This window comes from Oreochromis aureus, linkage group 1 (assembly GCF_013358895.1).
Source record: "Oreochromis aureus strain Israel breed Guangdong linkage group 1, ZZ_aureus, whole genome shotgun sequence".
NCBI lineage: Eukaryota > Metazoa > Chordata > Actinopteri > Cichliformes > Cichlidae > Oreochromis > Oreochromis aureus.
The window spans coordinates 32,832,918-32,850,358 of record NC_052942.1 but is presented as its reverse complement, the minus strand read 5'-3'; the positions used below and the strand labels follow the sequence as shown (position 1 = coordinate 32,850,358).

The following is a 17,441-nucleotide window of genomic DNA, read 5'->3' as shown; positions in this document are numbered from 1 at the left end:
ATCTTATGGATACAAGGCTGATGCATAAAGCAGGTGAAATTTATTTATTCACCTATTCAGATGAAGCCAGCCTTCATGATCCGGGGATGTATAGCAGTGTATTATTCTTGTAAATTATGTGTGTGTATAATGGTGTTTTGAAAATATCTGTAACCTTTTTATTGCACAGTCCCATAACTCCAACCCTGGCTATGAGATATTTGTACACACAGTGACCGCAGTACTGAGGGGTTATGGAATAACAAGAAGCTCCATGCATTATTAATGGGCTCTGCTGTGAATCTGTTCAGAATAATAACAGCGATTTCCCAGAGCCTCATTACTGTGTGTTTTTAAAGCATGTGTTTGGTATCCATGGACACCCGCTCTCACATTCTCCTCTTCTTCCCCCCGTATTGAGATTCAGGTCATGCACGGCACTTGCTGTTTTTAATTTTCATTTCATCATAAGCACTTTAAGACTGTTGCCAGTGCTTATTTGCAGTTTTCCTGCAGACCTCTTCACTCGGGCTTCTGACAGGACAGATGCTGCAATTAATCACGGCAGAGAAATGGGCATCATTTCCACACCGAGCTGAAGAACCAATCACCGCAGCAGCAGAGGCAGCAGAGGCAGGCCTCCGCTCCAAATTACAAATGCCTTCCTAAAACTAACTAATTGAAAACAAACCAAAATGTGAAAATTCTATCAAGCTGCTATCACAGAAGCGCAGGAGCGAATTCACTTTCCTAATTTGTAACTAACATTAACCCGTGTTTAAAATGTCTCAGCTGCCATTGGAAGAAATAAAGGCCCCTTCTCTGGGCCAGTGGATTCACAGCCTATTGTGAAGATATGATAATTATTGTTTGCCTGCCTTCCCTCCCCCGCTCACCATATTATTCAAGGGAGCACAGCAAACCCCTGGGGATGTCTTGGAAATGAAGTGATTTTAAAAGGGAGTAAGAAAGAGGCAGAATCCAGTGCACTGGTGTGTGAGAAGGGGACTGTTATTGAGACAAGTACCAGTTACATGCTGACCTTGTCCAGTATCAACACTGTTTTTACACACAGTAACAATGGACTTCCATTCAAATCACTGAGAAACAGCACACAGTATAATAAAGCCAACATGAATGCTCATATAACCTTGTAAAGTATTGTTCTCATAGATTTACTTCATAGAAAACATACAAATTTATCTTTTTATATCTGGTGAGCGTTATGAGTATCTATAACTGCGGTTCTCTTTAATAACTAACAAGGAAATGAAGAAGTTACGAATAGAAATTATGATTAATATAAATTTTGAAAGAAAACAGTTCCTTCAAATAAATATTTGTGATTGAGAGTTTAATTTTCAACAGAGACACAAAGAAATATATAATACTTCATACAAAATTATGGCTACTATCATATTAGTGGTGGAATGTCTCTGGATTCGTCTTCACGGCTGAGCAAAAACTCCAACATTAATTTACTTTTTCTATCTTGAGCAGAAAACAACCTTTTAAGAAGTCCATACGGATATGCATCGACTCTATGGACAGTTTTCAAATGCAGTTGGTTTTTAAGCAAAATACAAACAAAATTAATTGCTGCTATTGTAACTCATAAAAAAGTATAAAAGAGCAGAAATGCACTATGTGATATAGCAATCCACAGGTCGTTTAACAATGTTTTAATTAAAGCCTCACATATTAAAACTTTACAACAGGTGATATGAAAAATGTACAACATTTTCTTGTTTCTTTTTTTCCCCCGGGACTTCTGTACAGCTGGCAAAAATACCTCCGATGCTTTTCAGTTGGCTTTGGCAGTGCAACAAACTGGCTCTGCTAGTTTTCTTTTTTCCATTTTTTTTTAAACAATGACAGTATCAAGGAGCAGAGTAAAAATACATCAATCCCCAAACCATCTGCCTTGATCCAGAAATTTGTATTTACCATAAAATATCCCCTTTGTTACACAAAATAAAAACATAATTTAATTGTTAAACATCTGAAGTAAAAACAAATAGATTAAAGAAGACTTTTTTTTGGGAGGGTGCCAGTTACACACTTTTCGGCAAATCATCTGGAGGGTAAATTACTGGATAAAGGAGGTCTCGTCTCTTCCCACTCTACGAAACATGTACAGCAGATTACAGCTACAGAGTGATGATGTGATGAAAGAAATGATTTATGGCAGTTTCTCTCTCTGTCTGTTCAGTCGTTCATCCACAAATTTGGATCCCAAGACCTGTTATTTTCAGTTGCCCTCATTCTTGAAAAGACACTGTCTGCATTTGTAAAATGTTTTACATTTGTGTTCCAACACCACTGGGCCTCCAACATCCGATGATCTGTAGAGTTACGTCTGCAAGAATGATGGGTGAAAGAGAAAGGTTGGACTAAAGAAAGTTTGCTATATACCGGCCAGTGTGGGAACAAAGACGGATGGTTACTGGTTTCCAGCAAGGATCCTGTGAGTCATTCAGTCCAGGCAAGAGCTGATAAAAATCCTTTTGATGAAACGCATTCAAAACGTCCTCACACTGCGCTGAACTGACAACTCTGGCCTCATAAATAAAGCTTTATTGTTAAATAAAACAGTGAAAGATTTGCTTCTTTCAACATACTGTGTGTCCAGTCAGTTCAAATTGAAAACTGAAAGACCTCACAAACAAATAGACAATCACTGGGTGCTCGCCCTAAAAGGCTTCCGTCATAGCTTAGCCTATTTTATAGACAAAAACCCAGTTAACATATTAATCCCCTGTACACGCATGTGCATATCTGTCTATAACAATGGACAAGTTCTTTGTATAACATTCTAAATCTTACACACACTTCTTAAGTGCAACTTAGAAAAGCAACATGTTTGATGCTTTTTATTCTATTCCTGTTCTTTTAGATAGGACTTCCATTTGGCTCAGTAAATGCTGACCTGGGATAGGACCTGGGCGTGGGCCTGAATTTGGGAAGGATGCGGCTGCTGCTGTGGGGCTGGCTGCGGGCTGCCAAGTGATGCAGAGCCTCCCACTGAATGGGGTGTACCAGGAGAGTGTTGAGGTGGAGAACACTGGGCCTGGTGCTGCTGCTGCTGATGATGATGTTGCTGCTGTTGCTGTTGTTGCTGTTGCTGCTGCTGTTGCTGCTGCTGCTGCTGCTGCTGCTGCTGGAGGTGTTGAATCTGCTGCTGATGCAGCTGATGCTGCATCTGCATGTGCTGCAGCTGCATCTGCTGCTGCTGTTGTTGCTGCTGTTGCTGCTGCATGTGGTGCTGCTGCAGCTGTTGCTGGAGATGATGCTGGAAATGCTGATGCTGCATCTGCTGCTGGATTTGCTGGTGATGCATCTGCTGTTGCTGCATCTGATGGTGCTGGAGGTGCTGCTGCATCTGCTGCTGCTGTTGCTGCTGCTGGAGCTGCTGCATTGCATGCTGTTGCACCGGTTGCATGGGCGGGCTCATCTGAGAGACTGCTGTGGACTGGGCACCTGCCACCATGGACCCTCCAGCACCCATCTGGCCGAGCAGCTGCGGAGGCATCCCAGATGACATGTTCTGGTGGGAAACTGTAACAGAGGTCACGATTTGACTGCCCCCTAGTCTCATCTGCAGAGGTTTTGGGGCAATGGCCCGTGGCAGGGCTTGTTGAAGAGCCTGGGAAGCTGATGGCATGGAGGGGTGCTGGTTGAGGGGTGACGGCAGCACCAGGCCAGGGGACAGGCTTGTGGAGGCCAGGGTCTGCTGCACTGAGCGAATTGTCTGGGCTTCAGCTGATTCTGCTGCAGCCTGGATAAGTGAAAAACATAAAAACTTATTACGATAACAGATTTCACCCATTTAAAATCCCACTACCTCCCTTTAAATGACTAGCATATAGTATCTAGTAACTACTTCAGTCATTATAAGTCCTCTACAACTTCACAGTGCATAATATGACACAATGAACTCAATAATTCACATCACCTTTCTGATAAATTCACACATTTTAAAGGTGAAAAGAAGAAATGGTTTCTCACCTTGGAAACCAGGCTTGCACGGTATGCTGCAAGAGCTTTTAAATATTCTTTCTTGGCAGCTTCTGTTTTGCTTTTGTAAACCTGTGATGACACAAAAATGTGTGTGAACAGAAAATCATAGCTTTTAAAATGGCAAATAATTTAGAGTGGTACTAAACTCTCTAGTACCTGCTTCTGTTCCTCTCCAAGACCATCCCACATAGATGCCACAATCTTTGACACTTCTCCAAAGGTGGCATTAGGATTCTGACCCTTGATAGCAGCCTGAGTGTCTCTAAAGAAAAGGGCATAAGCTGACACTGGCTTCTGAGGCTCATTGGGATCCTTCTTCTTCTTCTTTTTCGGGGTCTTAGATTTCTTTGTGGGATCAATGGGGGCTGGTCGTTTCTCCCCAATGACCTGAAATGATGGCAAGGTTTAAATAAGCACAATAACAAAATTGCTCTTTAACAGAGTCTACTTTTTACTGCTACCTTTTTAATACAGTAATCCAAATCATTAAAAGTTTGCTCACCCTGTTGGCTTCATCCTGCTCATCCTCATTGATGGAGCTGGAGGGTGAGGGTGTGGCAGACTTGCTGGCAGGAGGTGAGGGGGAAGTGTGGGTGATGTTGGGTCCTGCCATGTTTAAGGTTAGCTGTGTGTTGAGCTGGGATTGGTTGATGGTGGTCAGCTGATTTCGTGACATCATACCATTGGGGCTGTTCATGCTGATGATGGACTTCATCACCATGGCTGGGTTGGATGGGTATTGACGTAGATGACCCGGGCCAACGTTCTGCAAAGAAATTCACATAATGGCAAACACCACTTGTTAAAATAATTCAATAAAACTGTACTTTTTAAAAATTCATGTTTTTGTTGACTGAGGCCCTTTCTGTTTTTTTTCCCTGTACGGACTTCATGCTGCACCTAATTTGCTTCTGCTATCCAGCTATCCAGTTTGAATAGCTGTACTCGTTGTGACACCATGCTGCCCAAAGCTCGAGAACCTGTATTCCTTTACCACAGCAGAAATTGGGTCATTGGATTCTGTGGGTTGTTATGTAGCAGATTACATGTCATGATGTCCTGGGTCTTAAATGTCTCTATTACAAGACATGATAAATTATCTCGACACCCGAGGCACCATCTTAATACGTCAGTAATAGATGACTACACAACTTGGTTGATTCATTTCAAAACTCTATTGTATGGAAATCTGTGACACAGCTTCAGACTGCCCAGTCCCTGTAGGGGAACAGTGGACTTCAAATGCCACAGTAATATTATATATATATATATATATATATGTGTGTGTGTCAGTTTGTATGCACTACTTTATTTAAGGTTTTACAACTCTGAAGTAGGCACCTTTCAAAGATCACGTTTCACTGTTAAAGAGTGGAAAAAAATACTTGTACAGATCAACGCCATAAATCAGCCAGTTGAAGGAATGAAGCTTAAGAGGTTTGGACAGGTCCCATCCATTCTACCATCCAGGGTATAATGTAATAACATTTTCTCTTTCACCTTTTCCTAGTAAAACATTCAGTTCTTGAAAGAGTCTTAAAGAAAGGTACAGGCGAAATGTTTGCATTGATTGTGGTGAGGAGGAAATTACGAAGCCTGCCAGCTCTCCAGAGGGAAGACTGATCAGACAGCCAACAGAGCTGACATGGAACAGAGAGGGGATGTGAACACAACAGAAAAGGTGATTTGTTCTCCCTGGGTACATCCATCTGGTATTCAGCAGCACAAACTCAATCTCTCCCAACATCAACACATCATAAACCCACGCACCTGGCTTTATTGAAAGAACCTTATGAATGCCCGTCTTCGAAAACAATATTGTAACACCATTTCAGACAGAAACATATTGGATCTACAATCCATTTCTTTCTCATATGCCATGTCTACTGCTTATCATAAATACAATCTATGAAGTGAAAATGGATTTATATTTACATGAAAGAGCGGGTTTCAACAAAAAGATGAGGAAAAGTTGGGGAAAGAAATTTAAAACATATTGTTATTGCTCTTCAAATATGGAAATCCTCACAAATAAAAGCTGCAATAAACAAGCCTGCAACCAAATGACTGTGATTTACATATCAGCAACCCACCATGTTCCAAGTGCCATTGTCATCTTCATTACTGGGAACACGATGGCTCACCGTTTGCTCTTTGCTCGCTACGAACATCAAAGATGCACACACTGAGCTCATTAGTCGTGGCCATCTGTATAATAACACTTTTGCCCAATCCTTATGGTGCAGTTTTGACTTAGAGCAATGGCTCATTTTGCCGTTTGGGATGTGGTGAATTCTTTGAAATGGCTTCAAATTAAATATAGTGCATTAAAAAAACAAAGAAAGAAAAAAAAAAACATGTTTTGATGATCACCTTTAGACACATCATTATATCACATTCAACACCGTGCAAAATATCTGGTTTTACAACATATTTCTGCAATAACCAGAGTACCAGCAATTTAGCACCTCACTCTACAAAAAAGCAACGGCAGTTGCGTCACTGAAATGCCAACATTAGAACATCTGATTTGAATAAAAACATAACAGCTAATAAGTTAGTCGCAGAAATCATCTTAAGTAACAGTTGTCTTGATTGCGAATATGAATCTGATACTAGGGAGGTTTATTTATGTCCCTCTGACTCCTCATTTGCATTTTGATTGCAGCATTGTCTGGAGTCACAGCAGACATCCAACCAGATAGTTTGATAGTCATCGTAAATCTGCAAATAATTCTTTATCTTGGGTACACAGTGGCCAGATGTGCCCTCCTCAATCAGATTTGTGCGTTTCTAGGTGTGCTCCTATCTGTGTGTTTGCACATCAAACACTAACAAGCTGAAATGTACTCTCTAATCAATAAAAGGTTTTTTGAATGCAAATTCAGTTTGTGCGATTCCCCATTGTGTTGCTTTAAATGGGAAAGCTGAAATGACTAACAACAAAAATAATGATTTTTAGAATATGCTGCAAAAAAGGAAGAAATGGCTTGTTTTGTTTTGTACATTATCACCGACTTTAACCACTCTGAACACAGCAGCAGCATAAAGTGTTCTGAAAGCTAGCACATGAGTGTAAAAAAAAAAAAAAAAAATGTTTATTATATTCATTTATTTATTTTTTTGACAATGCATGAAACCCTTTCCACAATAAATGCAGGTCAATAAAACCAGCAGTGGAGCTCAAAAAACAACATTATGCATTCACCAAATGATAAAAATCTCAACACCGATGTCAATGAAAACAGACTCTAGTCTGTTCTTAAAGATATTGAAAATCAGAATTTGGGAAGAATTTATGAACAGTGGCACCAAGCTGTAACAGGCTGAAAAGAATGTTAACAAGTTCAATTTCCATTCAATCAATGCCAGAGCTCTTGGAAATGTTCCATGGCAGGAGAGGAGTAAAATCATCTATATGTTAATTATAAGGATGAATCCCCCAGTAACTTTCGCCAGCATGAAAGGTCAGTCCTATTAAAGATAGTTTATCAGTGCTCTGCACATATTCCTTTACTCGGCTTCTAAACGGGAACATCATTTTATTTTTTTTTCCCTTCCATTTTCTGCAACCTGCTGAAGTCTGTGCTTAAGCCAAATGAGAAAAATGGAATTTTGAATGCCGGTAAAGGCTATAATAGCACGAAGATAAATTGTTTTTCTTTCCTCTGCCCTGTCTCAGTCAAACACACTTCGCTCTCTTCCCCTCTCTGTGGTGTGCAAACTCACTCCATCCATCTCGCCAACCTCTAACCCCCACTTAAAAACAAATCTCTCTCCTTCTCTCCTCCCCCCTCAAACTGCAAGGCCAGCAGGTCCCCTCCCCTCTTTGTCTGGTGCAGCCACTGACCCATACCCCTTTCCACCATTTCTCCTAGTGCATTATGGGTATTTAAAACTTGTCCAACATGACATCATTTCAGTTTGAGAGCTGCCTGAGAAAAGTAAATTACAGAATCAATCATGCAGAAGGTCAAGCTGAGACTTCATTACAAGTATTGCATGCCTGCATGAATATCTTTCATTTCTGACTGACCCAATATGTCACAATAGCTGTCTGTCGGGAGAGGAAAGAAAAAAAAGAAGAAGCAGAAGAAGAAGAAGAAAAAAAATCTCTTAAATTGATGTACAACTCATGTCAGTGCTTCTTGGCTTGGAAAGGAGATAAGAGGACAGTGTAGAAAAACATGCTTTCTGCAACACTGCTCACATTTTCCATTTGATTCAGGATATAGTGGTTTTTGACCAGTCAGAATTGTGGGTATTATACTCACTCACAATCTACACAGTATCGTGGCATATCAAATCATGTGAACAACAAACTGCAAATGGCTTTTTCAGACTCACTTTTATCTTGCATGATGGATGCCGTTCAAACGCTACCATCGCTTATTAGCATATCTTTGCTGCTGCAAAGCTAATGACATGTGAAACAGCTAGTTGGTAATGAAAAATATATAATGCATTACCACATAGTGGTAAATGTAATAAGACAGCAGGGCTCATATCTTCTAAATATTGATTTTAACATCTAATACAACCGGTTGACTAGTGTAGGTATCGAATCCAATCAGAGAGGACACAGAGCCCATTTCACTACATGCTTACACGTGTCAAGAAAAAACCTCAAATGTGGTGAAGGCACCAGGTGTTTTTTGAAATAGAACCCAGAGACCCTTGCTGTGCAGCAGGGAGAAAATCGAGAAGAAATTGTGAATAAAGCAATACTGGCAGCTCTAACTCCAGTACTATTTGGCACTATTGAGACTCAATCACAAATCAGGAGGACACATGCTGGGAGACAAAAATGAGAGTCAGAAGCTTGTTAGGAGAGCAGATTAAATAAATAATGACTTCAGATTCAGGGCTTGCCAGGCACATTGCAGCTGAGAAAATGTATTTCTCTTTGTAGAAGCCCGGCATCTGTGGCCAATTTGCAAGACATACGCTGAACATTAAGGGGAGAGGAATTAGCAGAACACTTGGCAATGCAATGACATGGAAGAAGCTTTTTGAAAATAGCCCAGGTATATTTGCTGGTTGGGTTTCTCATTAAGTTCTGATAAGAGACAGGCTTTCACACAGGCTAAGTATTCTACATGAGTAAGCTAGCACAGAGGAAGGAAACCAAGACAAGAGTTTGGGAAATATGAGCATGGTGGCTTGATGAAAAATGTAATTGCAATAGTGCACGGTTTATTTGTTTGCCCCTGCAGCCATAACAAATAACACAGAATGTAATCATGTATATAAGGTTGTCATTCCTTTATCAGTGTGCTGACAAAATGACAAAATACCCCTGTTAGGGCCTTCGTAAATCATTGTCTCTCTATATGGAATACAGTGAAAACAGTGCTGTTACTTATCTCATTTAAAAGTTGCATTCTCTTCTCAAAGCAAAGATAAAACCACAGATGAATAGAATTTCTAAAGGCATTGTCACAAGACTTTTGGGGATCAATCCCATTTACGGGAAAAATGAGGGGCCACCACAAGTCTTCCTGCGGTACAATGTGCGATGACTGATAACGAGTGAGTAGTGTGCCGACGACAATGCCACGAGGCAAAGAGTAAAAACCCACATTCTCCCCTCAGTTTTTAATAGAGTCTCTGCACAATCAGAGACATGAGCCATGCAAATGGTGTTAAAGAGGAATAATGTTTGAGAATCAAATCTAATCCTCCAGCAAGTCATGAGAACAGTCAGGAATGTAATTGTGTCAAGGTTCCGTTTCTTCCAGATGCAGAAAGCTTAACTGACCATGAAATGAAAATTCTTTAGGCAAAAAGCCTTCAGGGGCTCACTTACTGTATGCAGCCGAGATATTTTAAAAGCTGCAATTATTTCACATGCCAGAAGCATGGGAGCAGGAAAAAGAGCTGTAAAAATGTTACAGTCCTTTCCCATATGGAATGTAAATAAATATATCTAATATCACTGTGATTCAACAAATGTGTTAGGGAGAAACGGGGGCAGAGGGTCTAAAACACATTACATTTATTCACACACACTTCTAATAATAATAATGGCGCCTCATCTCAATGCAATCTGATTTGTGACTCACAAAGCAAATGCACCATCAATACCATCATCTTTTTGCTGATGCCTTTGTCCTTTCAATTCTTCTCTCCTAAATGAATCTTCCATTTTTGTAATGGCTCTGTAAGACAACTAGGCAGCCAGTGACATTTCCATTTTTCCTCCTCAGTGCTTCCATGATTGTGGCATTTGAAAATGCCTGTCCACCCTCAGACAACGATCTCACAATCTGTAGCACACAACAGTATCAACATAAAGAAAGTGATTATTTCACTCTACAGTTCTATGTTTAATCAAGTGTAACAATATTAACCAATTAAAATTTTACGTATCAACATTTTACTATAGGGATAATTCTCCCCAGTCCTAAACTCTAAACATAGCATGTGTCGTTACTGAAGACCTCATGTGACACTGGGCTGAAGCACAGATCAGCATTTACAGCAGGAAAAAAAGGTTTCAGGAGGTAACATGAATTAAATATGAGCATGTGAAACTGTGGCACATTTGGGTCCCATTTTCACCGTCCTTCTGGGGATGAATGAGCATTGTACTCTAACACCTGTGATCTATTCACATCTGTTCACCTCATATAGAGAGGGATCATTCACATTCCTGTTTTGGGGGTTTTGTTTTTTTTTAAGAGATAAAAAATGCTCACAGTAAGTAACATAATATCATGACATTTACTCAATGTGATCATATACCTCCTGTGTTGTAAACAAGGCCAGATGCTGTGCCAGATGCACTGACAATAGGAGGCATGCAAAACTCTGAAGGTGACATTACAGTATGGTTCAGTAAAAAGGGCCTTCTTATAAAGGCGGATTAGTGCAGATCTCCAAATTCTGTCTTAAATTCTTTCAGTTTGGATACACCATCAAAAAATAAATCTGGAGAGTAGGACACTTGCTGGAGAAGCATTGGTGCAATATTTCTTATTCTAGATAAATGAGAGCATGTTTGGTTTTTTTTCCACTTAGTTTGAGATGGCAGTGCTCACCACAGACTGGCCGTTGTTGACAGACACCCCTTCTTGGTCCATCATGTTGCGTGAGATGGTAATTGAGGGCAGATCCAGACTCTGTGGGGGAAACTGGGGGATTAAGGGACCCCTGTGCGGAGCTGGGGGCTCAGGCATTGCTGGGAATGGCGAGTCCACTTCTGACAGACCCAGACCGGACTCCGTCTCAGGTGGAGGTGTAATGGGAGGAATCTCAAACTCCTCATCTCCCAAGCTGGGTGTATGAAAAGTCTGCGAGAAAGAGGAACAAAGAAGAAAATTATGAAACCCACCAACACAAAAGAGGCAGGAAGCATTTGTTGAGGTGGGCCTTATCTAACAGGCTGGAAGGAAACCTTCAGGGATTAAATCAGATGACTTTGTTTAAGAGATGGAGTGTTTTAGTGGAGTGGTAACACACTTTTATGTAAGTGCACTAAGATGTAACATTTCCTAAACCTATTAAAGTCCACTTTAAGGAAAAAGAAGGAAGAAGGCGAGTGTGGAGAAAGACGTCAAAAGCAAAAATATCAAGCAGCAATCATGGGAGAGAGAGGATACATGATAAAAGCCCTTAATCTTGGGGATGTTGGGTTGAAGTGCAGTGAAAATACACGTCACAGGGAGATGGGTTTAAAGAACATTTTCAAAGATTATAACGCTTGGCCAGAAGTGTTTCTTTTTGTTCCCCTTGCCTGCACCCTTAAATCTGCTCATCAAACAGCCTAATCCTTCTGCCTTTCGAATTAAAGCTTTTGGTCACACTTAATTTGCTTATGTGCCTTCTTGGAGATGGAACTGTTCACCTACTTGGGTCTTGTTTTCATCTATGCATTGCATTAAGCTACTCTCTGCAAAGCCAAAATATTCATACCCTCACAATGACCACACTGCAGGTTCACATAAATGCAGGGCCTGTTATCTTAGGTGCTAGGCTTGCTGTGCTTCCAAGTAACCAACAACCTCTTTAAAGCACAGTTCTGTTACTGAAAGTAACATGGTTTAAAACGCTGAGTAAAACAGGCCAAAAATCATGTTAAACTCCAAGAATTCTTGGAAATGTTAGACTTTGGGTATGTAGACAAAGAGAAGCTAGTTCTGCATCGAGAATCTGCTTGAGGTTGATCGCAAACGCCACTTTCTTGGCCCTGCGTCACTTTTATAGCAGTGATTGCTTGTTAAGCCTCCTCCCAAATCCTCATCTAGTTCCTGAAATTTCTCAGACAATCATGGCATGAAAATAATTGGCAAAAAAAACAGAAGGAAGCAGGCACTTATGCCAATTCGAACAGCCACAGATGAGTTTCCCACATGCCGATTCACCTTTTCACACACCTGCCTGTAATTCTCAGAGGGATTGAGAGTCCTAGAGATGTTCATGCATTGCTTTTTGAGATAAGCTCCTTTGAAAAGGGTCCCGTTTTTCCCTTACTCTTACCACTTACTAACATGTAAAGCATCATTCAACACCCTGTAGTTCTGGCATGGTGTAAAAACAGGAATCGGGACCTTAACCTCAGCAGAGGTGAAGATGTGTTATCTAAAACACCTATAAACCTGATATTAACAACCCTGTCTTCCTCTGCTCTGCCTCTGGTAGGTAGGGGATAGAATAACAGAATAGAGACAAGGGAGGGAATATGCCAACACAGACCTTGATTAGGGAGTATTAATGTTCCCCTTGCTTGCTTTAGCACACAGACACTTGAAACTAATTCATTGCCTACTCAGGGCAGCTGTCTTGACAAGCACTGATGAATTCCAGTGGCGGGAGAAGCTAATAGAGTTTTTATTCTCCACTTTTCTTTCTCTCTTCCTGCTCCCTACCACTGCTTCACTTTTCAGTGCTTGTTTCATAGCTAGAGAATCAGTTCTCCTTTCGGAAGGAGCTAAGGTCATATTCATCACAGCCCAGGCCTCTGGCTCTCAAAGTGTGAAATAAATCACAAGCACCTTAGGAACATTTACTAACAGTCCACTGCTGTCATATTATGCTCCAGTCCACTCAAAAACCACTGAAAGTTAGTTCACAATAATGCCTGTTCAGCAGCATGTGAATGAAAACCCAGTGTACGTTTATAAGGTTAATAAAACAAAACTGTCATGAGTCATGGACAAAATGTTCCAGTAGCACATGGAAAAGATCAGAGATCGTCTATCATCACAGCCGTCATTCAACTTTTTCAACTTCCCCCGTGGAGCAGGGTCAATCCCCATGCCAGCCTTCAGATCTATCGCCCCAGTCTCATCTGGATCACATCATGTAACAATCTGAAGACATTGGCACTCTATCATAATCTCTCGAACAGGAGAGTTTCATTCTGTCTCGGTCTTGGCTTGTCCACTACAGCCAGATACACTGCTTAGGCTGTGATTCTATGGCCACATTCATCCACGTAAGCCCCTGCAGGGATGTTTTTGAGGGGGCAAAAAAAAACATCACTTGCATTTTTTTTGCTCTACTCGACTATGAATACTATTTGCTGATCTAAGTAGGTTTCCTGTGGTGTTACACTGTGTAAGGTAAATCAGGGCAGAACTATATAGGGCACTGGCTCCTATATTCTGGTGCATTGTGGCCTGAATTACAAAGCCAACCTAGAGATTTGAGACAAATGTCAAAGAGGAAGGTTGGCTGAGGTCAGCTACACTTTTGTAAGGGAGCAGTACAAGCATGACTGTGACCTTTAAGTGAAACACAGACATGTACTTGGTGGAGAGGAATGCTGGTGTTTAGTATCTGCTAAACAGCATGGAAGTGGAGGATAGCGAAAGCAAAAATCACAGTGGATGTGGGAAGATGGAGCAAGATCAGTATCACAGTCTGCGCCTGTATGCGTTGCCTCACTCTGTTAATGATGATACAAATTAACATCAACACCAGGGGCACTGATAATGGAGACATGGAGTTTGTGCCTCATATAGGGGGGAGGTTATGGAAGATGTCAGCTGTCTGTGTAGAAAAGGCCCTCTCCCTAGGGAAGAGGTGCCAGATTTTACTGGATCCCACAGAGTGTTACAGTGTTGCACACTGTCTGGTGTCATTTCACATAAAGCCAGTTTAATTCTTCACCAGGAGCAGCTTAGGGGGCTCTGATCGGAGATTAAGAGATGCACAATCCACTTTCTTCGCATCACCAGCCTGATTATCCATTTAAATTGTTCTGAAAGGCTCAGCAGAGCCAAGTGCCAAGCCAGATGCTGGCTTGGGAAGTGCAGGCATGTACATGTTAAGGGGTGGGCAAAGCACAACACAACAGACAGAAAGAGAGAAGGATAGTGTGTGTGTGTGTGTGTGTGTGTGTGTGTGTGTGTGTGTGTGTGTGTGTGTGTGTGTGTGTGTGTGTGTGTGTGTGTTTTTCCACTGGCAGACACATGGTTCAGTGGTCTGAGGACAGACAAGGGCTTGTAACAGAGAGGCCTGATGTACCCAGCATGAGCATCCTAAGCAGGTGTGTGGGAAATCCCCCAGTTCTTAGAACCCATTGGAGGTGGATCAGCCCAAATTGTACCAAGAGAAATTCTCAACAGTTGTTATATTGTGCTGAGTCAATTTTCAGTGTAGGATCTATGTGATTTTAGATAAAAGCAATAATAAATCAATCACTTCATCATCAAGCTTAACTCAAAGTGTTTTTGAACAGCATCCTAAATGGTTGCACTGACAATGCAATTAATTTCAATACCCCTTTTCCCATTTTTACTTGTGTCATAGTAAAAACACAAGTAAAAATGGTGCCATAGATAAACTTTAAAAAGTTAATAGAAATGACAAATGTACCTTCAGTTGGTTAACTTGAATTATGTTTCATTTCATTGCACTTCACTTTAACAAAAACGTTTAGCTTATGTTGCTGCAAGAGGAGCTTTGAGCAGAGCAAAAAGTAGAATGATACTAGAAAGTTGTGCATATCTAGGAACTATGACTTGATTCTCTTCACGTGTTTTTTATAGTTAGTTTATTTTTGTCTAAATTACTTTGTCTAGCAAAGATATTCCATAGTTTAGGCAGAACCTGCTTGAATATCTTTTCTGAAATATGTGGAACTGAATGTTTCAGAATCAGTCCCCTTAGTTTCATAATAAATATATGTACCAAATCTCTTGGCAATGCATGCTTTCATTTTCATTTTCGAGATGTCACTAAAAGCCAAAAATGTCAACCTTATTATGGTGCTCAAGGACAAGTTATCCCCAAGAGTCCTGTTTCTAGCATGCAGTGGAAAAGAATGAAAGCACAACAAGACTTTAGTGCAAACACAAAATGTTGTCATAAACACTATAACGTTGGTTTATAGAGAATGTATGAACTACAGAAATATAAAGGGATGTGACTGGGATGGGAATCACTGAATTTTCCCTTCCAGTGGATTATCCCTGCGGTGCCTTGGAGCTCTTTCAATATCAGAACGAGAGGAAGAAAAAGCTTTTCAGGCAATATTTCCAGTCGTTCAATAAATGTAGTAATGCAATTCACAGATGCAATAACCAAGAGTTGTTAAAGGCAGCAGCATGCAATTACTGCATATAATAGGCCTCAGAATCAATAGAGGCTGGACTGAGGATCCAGTTTCAAATATCTAGACAGGCAGAGTGCAGCTACTCAAATGACAACATCAACCATGGCACCCCTAATCGGCACTATTTCAAATTTGGATCATTTGTAGTCCATTTCTACATATTTATAGTTCATTACATGATGCTAATTTGATTGGGAAAGTAAAGTGATACATCTGAGTGGAACACAATCTCAGTGTACAGTATCCTTTTCACTTAGGAAAGCAGTCAACCTTTCTCTCCTAGGATGTATGCTTTACCAGGCACACCAAGGTCATCTTATCTCATTTTCTAAGTGCATAAGGTAAATGATACAACAGCTATCCAAACAGCAATGCAAGTCTGTCGCTCTGAAGCAGAAGCACACACACTGTGTGCAGTTTTAAATATACAGTATCCACTGTGTAAATAAAGAGTAGCTGGATGTAAACAGGTTTGCATTTTTTTCTTTAAGTCATTTGTGGTAAAGCAAAACATCTGTATATATAGTAACTTTAGAAGAAAGGAATAACCCATGCTTATTCTTACACATGAAAGAGTAGGCAAAGTATCCCTATGGCTCGATTTGAAAACAATAACTAACCAAACATGGGGGCATAAATTTAACTTTGCTGTGTTTATCATGGAGCCTTCATAAAGGAGACTTCCTTTCTTATCCTGTAGCCACAACACAAACCGGTACATTTAAACAGTGCTATTGTACATATGGTGTGAAACCTCACAACTCAAAGTGGAAATCACTTTAATCTCACTTTAGCTCAGATTGCAACAAACAATACTTTGGACACTCCAAATCTTGACAAGAAAACCCTATGCTTAAGGCTTCTTCTTGCTCTCTTTCTTTCCTTCAAAGCACAATACCATCTGTGCCCTAACACTGGAAACAGTTGTTCCTTTTGATAAAATGCAAATGAGCTGGGCTGTTTTTATTAAGGAGTGCACCCCCAGCCCATTCCCCCTGCTTTCACTTACTGCCACAGTGGGCCCTCACAGCTGGGGGCTGAACGCTCTCCAAGCAGCCTGTGTCGGCATGGTCCCTGCTGCAGTGGGCCTCAGCAGCCCGTGGATACAGAGGATGCGCCCACTCAGCGTAAATGTGGGGGAAAATTAGACTTCTTCCATAATACTCTGCGGCTTTGTGAAGCAGCCACTTTATGAACATGAGGTCACACGCTCCAGACACTTCTGTGTAGCTGCCCGAGTTTGAATGTCACAGTTGCATCCCTGCTGCCCAACTGACATGAATGAAAACAATACGGTTAACAATGACATCTATTTCAGTATTTTGGAGCTACTATGTAATGATGCTTTGCTTTGGGTTTTGAAGCCAGATCAATCTCCCCTGCTAAACTGGATGAGATTAGACAGTTTGAACCACAGAGGATGATGGGTATTTTTGGTGCACTTGTCTCTAATGACAGGGCAGCCGAGTGGGTGGAGGGGGAATAAAATGGATAAATTTAGCACACTGTTAGTACTGCTATGGCTCACAGAGTCCGTTATATACCTCCAGAAGAACAACTGCTCCCTTATTCTTTTCAGTGCGACAGTATAGTACACAGTTATTCCAGCAGCTCCTCAGCCAAAGATTGCTGGTGACATTTCACTTTTTGTAAGTGCCAGGAGATAGCACAGCTCAAAGAGTGACACAGCTATGGAGTTTGTTTATGCTCCTTTATTACGTCTTTGAAAAGAGAAGGAAAACAGGTGTTTTTATCCTCAGCTTTCTGAGATATCACTTCATCTTACAGAGCATAGTTGAAGCAGTCACATCACATTAGCGTCCACTCTCACAAGTTACAACCAAGCCTGAAGAGGTTTTAAGGAGAGGAGGAACATTTT

General features: G+C 40.9%; 1 protein-coding gene across 1 annotated transcript in view; it reads right to left on the bottom strand.

The window, feature by feature from the left end:
* Positions 1 to 977: 977 nt before the first annotated feature.
* tox3 (TOX high mobility group box family member 3) overlaps positions 978 to 17,441 on the bottom strand; it is a 37,977-nt gene continuing 21,513 nt past the window's right edge. Inside the window, exons 3-7 of the mRNA XM_031746404.2 lie at positions 11,043 to 11,294; positions 4,502 to 4,765; positions 4,156 to 4,386; positions 3,988 to 4,068; positions 978 to 3,757 (exon numbers count right to left, since the gene is read on the bottom strand). Of these exons, the coding sequence (XP_031602264.2) occupies positions 2,894 to 3,757; positions 3,988 to 4,068; positions 4,156 to 4,386; positions 4,502 to 4,765; positions 11,043 to 11,294 (1,692 nt within the window). The 3' untranslated portion in view covers positions 978 to 2,893. The remainder of the gene's footprint in view (positions 3,758 to 3,987; positions 4,069 to 4,155; positions 4,387 to 4,501; positions 4,766 to 11,042; positions 11,295 to 17,441) is intronic.